This window comes from Gracilinanus agilis, chromosome 3 (assembly GCF_016433145.1).
Source record: "Gracilinanus agilis isolate LMUSP501 chromosome 3, AgileGrace, whole genome shotgun sequence".
Classification (NCBI taxonomy): domain Eukaryota; kingdom Metazoa; phylum Chordata; class Mammalia; order Didelphimorphia; family Didelphidae; genus Gracilinanus; species Gracilinanus agilis.
In genome coordinates, this window is record NC_058132.1 from 391172509 (window position 1) to 391186566 (window position 14058).

Sequence of the window (14058 nt, forward strand, 5' to 3'; positions counted from 1 at the left end):
TCCTCGGCCTCTGTCTCCTCTGCCACTATTTTGACAGAAGAGCTTCTTGAACCCTGAATGGTCCAGAAGATTTGGAATTTTACTTTGGTATTCTAGACACATCCCCAAAACGGATGACATAAGTGTTTCCCTAAGTAGTTGAGGACATGATCAACAAGATGAGGAAAGAAGACTCAAGGTTTTAAAAAAAGAAACTAATAGAAAAGCTTTCTATACATAAGGAAAACACCTTGAGGATTATAACAAAAGGATTACCAGCAAATTACAGCCTTGGTCCCACATTCCCTTGGAGTCTGTATGTTCTTGTAAGAAGATATATTACACATTTTTAGAGAATGTTTTGTCCTAAATCTACCAACTATATTGCTACATAAAAGAGTCCTTTCTCAAAACTAGTTAAGTCTTGCTGCTTAATTGATAAATATTAATTATGAGAAAACAAACTGTTAATGGATGGCTTGGGAATTATTGAATTAGAAAGATTCCTTATAACAATCCTTGAATTGTCAGAGTGAATAGAAGTACAGATAGTTGCTCTACAGAAAAAAAAATCATCTTGCACTCAAGGAGCTCATATACTAGTGAGGGCAATAACATAAGTAATTGAGTACATACGAAATACATAGAGAGTAAAAATAAAGTAACCTTAGAGGGTTAGAGGCTTAGATTTAAGTAGTGAGGAGTACTTTATGCAGAAGGTGGCACCTGAGTCTTCAAAGAAGCCAGGGATTTTGAGAAGAAGGAATGAGAAGGGAGAGTATTCCAGGCATGAAGGGCATTTGGTATAGTGCTATTACAATACCCCTATGTAATATGAAAATGAAGCCCCTAGCAAAATATATTCAGAGTAATTTTGGAAATGAAGAACTCAGAACTAGGAAATCAGGAAATAAAACATGAAGGAAATGGTGCTGGCTGTGAGTCATGAAGAGAAGAGAGGATCCTAAGAATAAAGGTGAAAAAGAGAGCTTTCTACTTTGCACTGACTAATTAGTATATCTATTGCTTCTTTATAGAGTGTAAGCTTCAAAAGGCTTACTGATTATTTTGTATCTCTAGTGCCTAGCACAGTGTCTAGAAAATGGCAAGTTTTTAATAAGTGCATGTTTAGTTGAAAGAATTCTTTGCCCTCTTTAGAGCACACTCTCAAACACTTCTTTGGCTGCAACAATGTGGTAGGTTCTAATATATATATGTGTATGTATATATACATACACATACACACACATATAATATATATATATATATATATATATGCCAGATTAAGACATTTTGAATGTTTGAGATGTTTTTTCACAAAATAAATATTTTAAAACTTAATAACTTCTCTCTTACTTTAGATGAGATAATTAACAATCAAAACAAAGAAACAAAACAGAAGATAAGGAAATACTTCTTAGAACTTGGAAAAAGCATGACAAAGAATTGATTTGGTAATCAGTGAAATTCATTAGTTTCCTTTTTAGAAGGTATATATTGAAGTAGACAATACTTTTGTAAGGATTTAAGCTTCACATATCTGTACTCTGAATTAATTTTCAGTAGAGTCACGAAGCTATACTATCAATAATAAAAGTTAGATGATGAAAACCTTCCATTTTTCATACTTTAACACATTTATAACATATTTTCCTTCATTATTGATATAAAGGGACACCAGGTTTCATATTTCAAAGAAATCTTATCTAATAATAGGCTAACTGGTTCTTTTATTTATTGATTTTTATCAAGCTAAATATCTTTAAAATATAGGAAAGACTGCCACCTTTAGGAACTTAGAATTTTTACATTTTCATATTTTTTCCTTTCTAAAAAGATCTGTTTAAAGACTGCCACCTGCAGTATGATTCTACCATAATTACTTTTTCATGAAATCTTTGCAAAACCTATCCATGGACTAAAGGAAATATTTTTATTAGAATGTTTCTATTAGAATAAAAAGCAAACTGAATTTTAGCATTGTATAAGAAAACATTATCTAATCAAATTCAATATGATTAGATTGCTACTACAAATACATTTTCATACACAGAAACAGTGTTTAAATGATTCTTCAAAGAGGAATTTTTGTGAACTGGAAAATATTTTTAATGAACCACAGAAACAAAAACTAATTACTGAAATGAGATTGAGGGAACATAAAGGTAAAATTTGAAAAAGTTATACAAAAGAGGAACTTTAAAAAAGGAATAGTTTTATACATCCATGTCTTTTTATTTGAAACCATTTAAAATTAATTTTCTCTCAACAACAAAAATAAACATGTATTATATAGTTAACATAAAAGTCAAAAGGGCCCAATTAAGTTGCCAAATTGGAAAAGAAGGTTAGTTTTTCTAGATAAATTCAGTCTCAGCATTTCTTTTTGAAGGAGAGATATTCTCTAGGTTGTGCCCATAAGAAAGAAATTTGTCATAACTTATGATTCTGTAATACTATGAATTTCCTGACAGCAAAGGTTGATAAATATTAGAATGAGTACAATTATGGCATTTCCTTGAGTCGATGGAAGAATTTCTTGACAAGGTGTCAAGTATGATCTTTCCTGAAAGCAGAAATGAACAAAAATGACCTATCATTACTTTTAATTTTATATCTATTCATCTTTATAAAATATTAATGAGAATGATCTATACTTATATTGAGATTTTCTTTGATGATAATATAAGAGGAGAACTGTCAGACTTTCACCTATGAGGTTTTAGAACCAACCACATTGGTGCAGCCAAAGAAGTGATTGAGTGTATAGGTTAGACAACAATCCAACAGATTGTTCATTGATTACCAAAAAGAAAAAAACAAAGAAGGTATTGAATTGGTGTGAAAAAGCAGAGACTTAGAGATTCTCTATGGTTAGTTGTCTCTCTTGCATGTGGTAAGATCATAGACCTTTCTTGATAATGACAATCAGGGAGATTGGTTTATTGAATGAGCCTATTAAGAAATAATAGGGAAAAGGGGGGCTTTTTTGCTTATCTCAGGTGTTTGACCTGCCATAGAATATGGCTTGCACAGAGTCCTAATTAAAAATCAATTCTCCATATAAGCCTTTCTACACAAATGTTGATTTCATCACACCTCAGAGTAGCAAAGGATTTCCTTATAGAAATCTACAGTCTAGTAATAATAATAATAGTTTACATTTCTATAGCTCCTACTATATGTCATATACTGTGCCAAACACTTAACAAATTTTATCTCATTTGATCTTCACAACAACCCTATGAGGTAGATTTCTATTATTCACATTGTATAGTTGAGGAAACTGAGGCAAAAGGCTGTTAAGTGACTTGCTCAGGGTCACATAATTAGTGTCCAAGGCCAAATTTGAACTGAGGTCTTCCTAATTCCAGGCCCAGTACTCTATCCATTGAGTGACATTTCTGTCTTTCATATGATTGACCTAACAATTTATGTAGGAAAAAAACAAAGCAAACACATGAGTGAAGAATAGCAACTATTAGTTTATAGTATACTAGTAAAAAAGCAAGAAATAATCATCTATCCATCATATATTTATGAGAAAGCTGCACATTGATACTATTTTGGAACCATATTCGAATTAGAAGAAGAAAGCAGACTGAATTCTATATAGAAAATTGCAATGTTCACAGTGATTGCAATGATCTCAAACTACTCTAACACAAAATCAAATCTTTTAAGCAAAAATATTTTTATCGATGATGTCTTATGACCTTGATTCATAGCACATGAAATGACATAGGATCAAAAGAGAAAGTGATTTAAGCTACAAGGAGAGATACATGGTGGGAACAAATAGATTGCAAGTTATTGCCAATGGTAATTTGTCTGCAAAAGAGAAAAAAATACATATATATTTAGGAAATATATGATGGAAAGTAAAGAAGAGATAAAAGATAGATAGCTTAAATATTAGAGTAGTTCTCAAGAAATGTTAAAATATTTTAGAGAAAAAGAGAGTTCTCTCCTTGGGGGAATTTATGAGTGGACATGGATTAAAAAATTGTCTAGAATAAGAACATATAAATGGGTCTAGAACTACATAAGTGCAGGAGGTATTCATAACATTATGGATACATTAAAATGTAAGTATTATCACCCAGAAATTGCTATTAGGGAAGAGATGGAATAATACCGGATCAAAAGTGAATGCGATTTAAACTACAATTCTGACAGACATTGTAATCACACCCCCCCCATGTTATGACAATAACTTTATTCTCTTATAAATGGTTCTGACAGCAAAATAAAAGTGAAGAGTATCTTTATTATTTCTCTCTTTAATTCAACAAACATATATTACATAGTTAGCCATGGGTTGAACCAGACATGTGCACAATTTTCCTTCTTGATTCCTATGAAAGAGTAAACATCAGATTCAAGTTGGATATAACTTATTATGAATGTGGATTTGAGGGAGCTATAGATCTCATGTCTATTAAGTGGAATTAAATTACTGAAGAGATTTATACATTGGATGAGAAAATGACATACAAAAAGGGTGAAACTAATTTTATCCAGTCACTCTCTTTTATTTCTAGGGGCATTTTCTTCAGATATTGCCCTCAGCTTGACACATACAGAGATTTCTCTGAGGTCTGTGGGAAAGCAATAGAAAGGGCAATGTGTCTCAGTAGCATCCATCCACCCTCACCAGATCGCCAAAGTTGTTCTCTCTTCCAATGCATAAACTTCCCATACCATTTTTGTCCAACAGGTACAGGACCTAAAGGTCTCTCAGACTCACAAAGTAAGGTCTAAACCTGGAGACGTTTATCGTGAGAATGGTGTTTTGATCACAAAAGGGCTAACAAGGGCACTTTGCTGGAGTTTGCCCAGTTAAATCCCCCCTGCTCTAGCTGCTGCTGTCATAATGCTAAGGAAAGGGTATCCACCTCGCCCTCCCACCATTCTCATGAGTGGCTAGACTGGAATGCTCTGCAACTGGAAGGAGAACAGGAAGAGAGCCATGGGAGAAATTAATTCCTTTTTAAAGACAACTGAGACTCTCTCTGGTTGCTAATAAAGATACAGCTTTGAACCCAGGACCTCCCCCCTCCCTATCCACTGGGCTCTCTATCAATTGAGCCACCTAACTGCCCTTGCTTTAGTTTTTATTAAAGCAGCGTTTTTAGTGCTCAACTAATGAAAATGCAAAAAGTATATGCTTCAATGAGAAATATACATATAAATATACACATACATATAAAACACAGATTAATATATTATACATGTCTACACACATGTATATTTATTTTATGTATATATAAATTCATATATTTATATGTGCATATGCAGGTACATAATACTTATGTGTATAAAGTATATTTATGTAGGGGACATTATCATATGAAAAAACATGAAATATGGCTATGGAAGTAAATGTGTATATATATATATATATGTTTTATATCTATTTCAATGAGAAAATTTCTACACATACCATATGCATGTTAATATACATAAATATGTTTACATGTATATGCTTCCCTTTGAAGCACATATTTTCTACATTGTTATAAGCATAATATCAATGAAATACACACACATCCATATACCAAGTTATAAATGGTATTAAAAGAGTACAAAAGATTGTTACATTATTATACATTAAGTTATGATGCCTCTAGAATTATTACATTATTGCATATTGTTACATTAATAGAGTTATGAAGGGGCTCCAAACTAAGGTGGTGAGAAAAAAACTTAAAGCGTTATCTAATCTTTTTGGGTCAAAAGAAAGTTTCTGAGGTAAGGGGTGTTTGTGTGTCCGTGTGTGTGTGTAAATACCCATATACATATATACATATGCATACATATAAATTATTTTTCATTTAAAATATATTTGTTTTGACAAATGTTTAGTATATATAGATTTGTGTGTATATATATATATATATATATATATATATAGTCATTTCAGGGTAGGAGTGTATTATTGGGTAAGAAAAATTAGTATAGAAGACAATGTAATTGATATCTTGTTTGAGTTTTCTATGGGCTCATAGTCTTAGGATTTTCATAGAGAGATATCAGAATAATTACTGGGGATGAGGGGACAGGGAAAGGGCTCTGGGAGTGGGGAAAGAAGAGGGGAGAGAAAGAAAATGAATCATGTAAACAAGGAAAACTATTTAAAAAGAAAAATTAAAAGAAAAAAGAAAAGTATTCCCTTAACTGCTTTGAACTTGACCCTAACATCAGGAATATGGGCAAATTGTATTTTATATTTTTACATAATGCTATAAAAAATGTCATTGTTTCTAGGAGTTGCTCAAAATTTTAACTCGCTATCACATGTTAATGGGATACTGTAATAACAGCAGGCATTAGACACACAAAGTCAGATAGAGTTCTAGACCAGAGTTGGAAAGACCTGAATTCAAATCCGACCTCAGACACTGACTAGCAAATCATTTAACTTTTGTTTACTTTTGGAGAAGAAATTAACAAACAACTCCAGTATCTTTGAAAAGAAAACTCATGGTTCATGGATTCATGAAAAGTCAGAAAAGACTAACTGATTGAACAAGACAAATTAAACACTCATATACAAACAAAAAGTGAAAATTACTGTTAGGGTCAAAGGAGCTATGTTTGATGCTATAAACTAAACAATAGGGGTACAGAGTAGACCTACAGTTTCATTAATGTAAGAATTCTGGGAAGGCAGAACTTCCTTTACCAATACAGGTCAGCTCCTTTTCTAGAAAATCTCTGAGATGTTTATGAGACATTTAAGAACTTGCCCAGGTCACAAAGACAATAGGTATCCAGTTCCTCTTGGCTTTGAGACCAGATATCTCTCTTCTCTTTGCCATGCTGACTCTGCCTAATTTATTTTATAAGATAAGAGACTCACCTTTGAAGTTGGAAGCATAATGAGAAGTGGGAGATTGGAGAGTAAAATTCATATTAAGTTACTAATCATGCCTTAAGAGGAAGAGGAAAGCAAAATTATTGTAGTTCTTGTCATTTTTGATTACTAGATGACAAAATTGTAAGTTAAGCATTATTTTAAAAAATGGAATGACCCAAATAAGGTAATATTAAATAGGAATAAGTAGGGGCACTTAGGTGCTATAATGGATAGAGTACCAGGCCTGGAGTAAGGAAATTTCACCATCTTGAGTGCAATCTAGCTTCAGACAGTGGTTGTGTTACTGTGTAGAACATGTCCTCTCTACTCTTTACTGGTTTTAGGAAGTGGTATAAGCCTAATACCTGTCAAACAGAAAAGCACTTTTGGATTACCCTAAAAAAATAGTTATAGTGCTCATATCCATTGATGTAGGGATCCTACTTCTAGTTGTATATCCCAAAGAGGAAAATGATTCCCCATATACCAAAATATTTATATTAGCAAAGAAATGGAAACAATGCACATGCCCATTAATTGGGGAACAGTTAAACAAATTGTCATATATAATTGTAATAGAATATTAATATATTCTAAGATATGATTTGGTGATCATGAAAATGCAGGAAAGAACTATATGAGCTCAATATGAATTATGACAAAAAGTACATGGAACTAGGAAAAGAATATTTATAACGACCATGCCATGTTAACAGAAAGGACAAAAGTAATTGAAACTGAATAATAAGTTTACATCCAAAGAAAAAAAAACTTAAGAATATACCTCCAACCTTTCCTTGCCAAGGTAGGAAACTATTTGCATGGAACATTTCCTATAATGTTGGACTCAATGTTTGTTTAGTTTTGATAAATTTTTATTTATTTTTTTTTGCTTTATATTCTTTATTATAAGGGATGGTTTTCTTAGGGTTATTTGGGACAGGTTATTTTGGGCAATATAGGTAATGTGAAAACAAAAGATACCAATGCAAATAAATTGGAATAAAATGACTAGATTAATTTAAAATATCCATGGGCTTTAAATCCTTTCATAGCACACATGAAAATGAATCTAATTGATTGCTTTCAATAAGTTTTTCAATAAGTATTGTACTTTAGGGGGAAAACAGATGGGATTAATTTCAAAGGCATAAAAGAACACAGGCAAATAATTGCTATTATTCACCATAAAACATAATCTACAAATCAGAACCAAAGCTGAAGTTTGTGCGATAGCCCAAAGGAAAATAAAAAAGGACCTACCTTCGCACCCAACTCATTATAATGCAACTTCAAAGCAGTCAGTCTTTCATCGAGTTCTTTGGGATTTTCTGTCTGTTGTTTCTGTACAATCTGTCGACCAGTTTTTATCACATTTTCCACCTCAGACTTCACTTCACTGAGATTTTTGTATAATTTCTAGGTTAAGACATGCAACAAACAAGGCAAGATAAAGATACTGAAAAATAATGAATGCTGATAAATAAGCAAAATAAGAGGGGCAGGCATTTTGTTGCAGTAATCATCATCATAGCACCATCAGAGCTTAAACAGTGAATTAACTTTAAGTCATCCATGCTATTTTGTTTTCAATTTTTTTAATTAGCTTTTGATTAATTATGGTGATACACAAGAGGCTGAAGTTGGAAGATATCTTGAGCTCAGGAGTTCTTAAGCCAACAGGAGTAAGTCAGTGGGGTATCTCTGAAGAAGGGGATCACTATGTGGTCTAAGCAGGGGTGAACCAAACCCTGTTAACAAATGGAAACCACAAAAGCTCTCATGCCAATCATGAATTAAAAACAAGTCCTTACTTTTAGCCTTGGCAAGATAGGAAAACTCATTATTTTAATATTGGCTTATATACAGAAATCCAATTCAAGGCTAAAAATAATAATTTTCAGATATTATATGTATGTATACATATTATATATATATGCATGTACATATACTTATGTGTATATAAGTTTATATATAAAATGAAGGCAATATTTTCTCTGTTCACATTAAAATGTTTTAATATATTTTATGGCTTTATTAAGATGGCTTTTTTTCATTAAGTTGGTATATTAGTTTTTACAGAGCTAGTAAGTAATTCTGATAATTGAATATTATTTCCTTACTTTTTATTTTCCACTAAAGTTCTACTCTAATACTTCCTCATGTCTCAGAGGTTACTCAAAGTTAAACAGTCTATTTCAATGAAGCGTCAGCTTTGACATGTCCTGCTAAGCTAGAAAGACTTCAAATACCAACCAAGTGATGTAGTTTATTTAGTGTCCAACCTAGAATAATTTGGAGAGGGCTTATCTCTAAATGTGGATCATTAGGTAATTATCATTATTTTTACTATAGGAAATCATGTAATTGTCTACTAAGGCATAGGTGGGTTACCATATACAATGGTGGAAAGAAAATTTATGCCAATGCAATCACAGCTCTTTGTGTAAATATTAAAATATTACCAGGATAATGGGAGGAATTTGCCTAAACTATCACATTAACTTAAACAATGCACTTTGGTTATGTTTTATACTTTATGCCAACATTTCTTGATATTTAGAAGAGTCACAGTTTCTCTCTTTCTATCCATCTCATTTTCCAACCAAGCTCAAATATTGTCTTCTCTGTGACACTTTTCCTGTAAATACCAAATACTTACTTTGCTATTAGTAGCATAATTACTCAAATTTTATAGTCAGCGAGTAAAGTAATGAAGTCAGATTAAAATAATTTTTGTTAGAACAAAAATATTTGCTTTTTATACCATCAAAATTATTTTTAAACATGTATAACCCAGACTGAATAGTTTGTCAACTCCAGTGGGAGGGAGGAAGGGAGGGAGACAATATGGATCATATAACTTTTGGAAAACTTACCTAGACATTAATTTGTTAATAAAATAAAAAATATATTAAGCTTTCTCCACTCAGTCTTTACATAACACTGAGTTTGACAACTTATTTTAATTGAAAGATACTTTATTTTTCTAAATACATGTAATAACAATTTTCAACATATGTTTTCCAAAATTATCATATCCAAATTGTCTCCCTAACTTTTTTCCCTACCTCTTGCAGATGGTAAAGAATTTGATCTGGACCATACATGTATTACCATGCAAAACATACTTCCTTTCTGGTCATTGTGGTAAGAGAATACTCATATAAAACCCAAATTCCAAAATAAAACCATAAATCCACTAATGTGAAGGATGGTATGCTTTGATCTGCATCTGGCTTCAACAGTTCTTTCTCTGAAAGTGGATAGCAATCTTTGTGATAAGTCCTTCAGAATTTTGGTTAATGCAATTATGAGGTATTATAATTACTGTTGTATGCACCTCATCACTTTAATAGAAACAGGAATGTTGGATGATTTAGAAAAACATTATATTTTAGCCAATATCTAGACAAGTATCCCATAATATCTCAAAATGCACACATGAATTATAGCACAAGAGAAAGGAGAAAGGGCATATTTCATTTAAATTGTGCTCTTTTCCCTTTTGCTAAGACAAAATCTTTTTGACAGATGTGTATTTTGTCCATGTGTATCTTGGTTCCTATACAGTGTTCACTGTATGCAATACTGTATTTTTAGTCACAGTAGCAATAGCATCAAAAATGTGACTTAAAACCTGGAGAATTTATGTTAAAAGAAGTATTTTTATAACTACTGATGAGAAACCTTTTTAGATTTTTGAATTTTGTGAAACACAAAACTACTTTCACACTTCTAAAGAAGTGAACAATTTTGCCTAAAAGAAAGTCTTTCTCCTTTATAGAGAGGGAAATGAGTCTGATTATTTACAGATTTTACCATATTCAAAAAATAGTAACAGCATAGGTTGTTTTTCTCTACTTCCTTTGCTCAAGAACCGATTAAAATGAATGTTCCATAGTGGGCTTAACATTGGATATTTATTTATAAAGGACTTTTCTGGGGTATGTGACTTATTTAGGTTTAAGCTATAACTGTTCATACTATTAACTGAAAGATCTGGACACATTTTTGTAAACTTAATAACAAGGTCAGAAAAAAATGAGCATCCTTTGTAGTTCTAGATTTTTATATGTTATAAAGGAAAACATATGGGGCAGCTGGGTTGCTCAATGGATTGAGAGCCAGGCCTAGAGACGGGAAGGTCCTAGGTTCAAATCCGGCCTCAGACACTTCCCAGCTGTGTGACCCTGGGCAAGTCACTTGACCCCCATCGCCTACCCTTACCACTCTTCCACCTATGAGTCAATACACAGAAGTTAAGGGTTTAAAATTAAAAAAAAAAAAAAAGAAAAAAAAAAGAAAACATACACTGTATGCCAAGGACTATATTGGGTGTTAGCAATCCAAAGAGAAAAATATAGACAGGCTATGTACTAGAAGAGATTACAATTTAATTAGGAGGAATATATATATATATATATATATATATATGTATATAAAAAAAGAAATGTCATCCTGGAAGCTCTATGGGTACAAAAGAAGATGGCTGGTAAGGTCCAGAGGAGCTTAGTTATATTAGAAAGTATTAGCTGGTACAATCTGTAGAGAATTACAACAGGATTCAGGAAGACCAGGGTTCAAATGGAGCCTGACACTTAGGATGAAGTCATTTAACCTGTATCTGCCTCAGCCATAAAAACAGTACTAGTTAAAGCATTTACCTTTCAGGGATATTTTGAGGATCAAAAAAGATAATATAATAAAATACAACACAATGCTTGGCACATAATAGATATTAAATAAATGCTAGCTACATGATCACCTTGGGGTACTATCCTCTGCCCTGCTCTTTTCTCTGAAAAAATTCAAGTGCTACCTGGCCTTCCCATGTCCTATGAATTGACCCTTTCTTTATATGTTCTCTTTCCCAATTAGAAGATTAGCTACTTGAGGGGAAATACATCTTACTTTCCTATTTGTATACCCAATAAATATCGAACCATGTTATTCTGTTCTATTTCTGCACTTTTTTCTCTCTTTGGCTATTAGCAGTAAAATATTTCAAATTGTCAAGTTAAATACTTACTTTTTTATTAAATATAATTTTAAGTGTTCAAAACATACAGAAAAAAACAAGAATTTTAGTAGTTAATGATCTCTTTAGGGACAATGGTGGCATACTCTATTTTCTTTTTTAATCTTTATTCTCACAACAAACATGATATATGTATTTTATAAATAACTTGAATGATGGAAATTTCAGCCAAAAGGCAAACATAAAATCTCTTAGAAGACAACTACACCTTTTGTTTCAAAATATGTAATGAAGTTCATAAATGATCAGATTTCCTCCAAAATATTTTATATATTGCAGAACATTTTTGCATTTTTAAGTTGTTTACATTTGCTACCAAATATACATACCATGCAATGATCCAGCTGTGACTGCACTACTTCTTGCTCAATACTCTTAATTTCCAATATAGGAAATTGTGTTTTCACTTCGTCTAACACTCTCTTACTTTCCTCTAGACGCTGCTCAAAATTGGCTGGTTTTTGGAATAACCGGAACTTCATAGAAACATCTTGCAACTTTTTCTGTAAAGGCAAAGTAAATTATTAGGAAATATTCCAAATTTAAAAAGTGTTCAAACTTATGTCTGCAAATGCTATCAATTAATGAAGCCCCCACAAAAAGTATTAAACCTATAGTAGCCCAACACTTGCTTTTGGTCTTCTATATTAATTTGCTATTCAGTTATTTCAATCATATCTGACTCTTTGGGACCCCTTTTGGAATTTTCTTGGTAAATATACTAGAGTGGTTTGCCATTTCCTTCCTCAGCTCATTTTATAGATTAGGAAACTGAAGTAAAGAAGGTTAAATGATATTCCCAGGGTCACATAGCTAGTATATACCTGAGACCACATTTGAAATTCAGTAGATAAGTCTTTCTGATTCTTGGCTGGCTCTCTACCAGCTCTACCTGGAATATTCTTCCTGAATATTCTTTCTGATTAGAACTATTACAGTTTTGCATTTATATAGTGCTATACATTTACAGAGTTATTTAATATCATGTTCACAGGCACAAATCTTCACTTTTTTTCTCTCCAGCCTAGACCCTGGCACATTAATAGCAAATGATTAATAAACATTTGTCGGATATTGAGTCAATCTAAATTTTCCGAAAGAGGAACTAGTCATGTAGGATGAGTGATATGTCAAAAGTCATGCAACTATTAGCAGGATCACTGCTTAATGTAGGGATATACTGGCAAAGTTTAACAATGGGGCTCTTGGGGGAGCGGAAGAATATAACATGCACACTCATTTAAAAATTTATTTGGAATTATTAAATTTTTTTCTTAAATCTAGACAATCAATAAAATAACAAGATGCTGATTTTTATCAGTTGCTTATTCCTGAAGTATATATGTTAACCCTCAAAATTTAACAGGATCTCGCTAGCCAATCTAGTGAGATCTGACTCCAGCCCACCCCTGCCTTAATGGAACTCACATCTGAGTCTTCCAGGTCAAAATTATGCTAAATACAAAGGCATAAAATCAATGGGAAATGATAACCTCTCCAGATGTGCAACTAGGGGAAACTATTAAGAACATATGACCCAACTCTTTCATTTCACTAAAAAAGAAAAATAGACACAGAGAAGGAAAATTACTTTTCTAAGATAAAACAAGTAGTTAGAATCAGGAATGGAATGGGAACTCAGGTTATCTGATTCTTGATTTCAATTATTCCTCAATTTACTTCTGGATTATTTCTTATTTTCTTCTTAAGAAAATTCTATACAGAAGGTAATAAAATCACATCATTTAACTTTATTTAAGATAGACCATTGATTAATGCAAGAAAAACTCCCTGGCATAGTGTCGTGTATCATGGACTTAGAATCAGAGAGATAAAGGTTTGAACCTTGCCTCATATACTAGTCATAAATATGAGAGAGACAATCATTTCTTCATCTATAAAATAAAGATAGTAATGATGATAATAATCATAGCGTTTTATAGCTCTTTAAGTTTCCTTGGAGCATTTTATAAACATTATCTCATTTAATTCTCACAACAACCCTGGGAGGTAGGTACTTTATGATCTCAATTTTGCATTTGAGGAAATTGAGGTAGAAAGGATTTTTAATGACTTGGCCAGGGCCATGCATTTAATAAAGACTAGTTTTGAATTAAAGTATTCTTGCCTCCATACACACACACACACACACACACACACACACACACACACTATC

General features: G+C 32.2%; 1 protein-coding gene across 2 annotated transcripts in view; it reads right to left on the reverse strand.

The window, feature by feature from the left end:
* The window catches only part of DMD (dystrophin), a 1921557-nt gene that overhangs the window by 1446628 nt on the left and 460871 nt on the right, over window positions 1–14058 (reverse strand). For both annotated transcript variants that reach the window (XM_044670154.1, XM_044670155.1), the window contains exons 30-31: window positions 12212–12385; window positions 8105–8260 (exon numbers count right to left, since the gene is read on the reverse strand). In XM_044670154.1, coding sequence (XP_044526089.1) covers window positions 8105–8260; window positions 12212–12385 — 330 coding nt within the window. The remainder of the gene's footprint in view (window positions 1–8104; window positions 8261–12211; window positions 12386–14058) is intronic.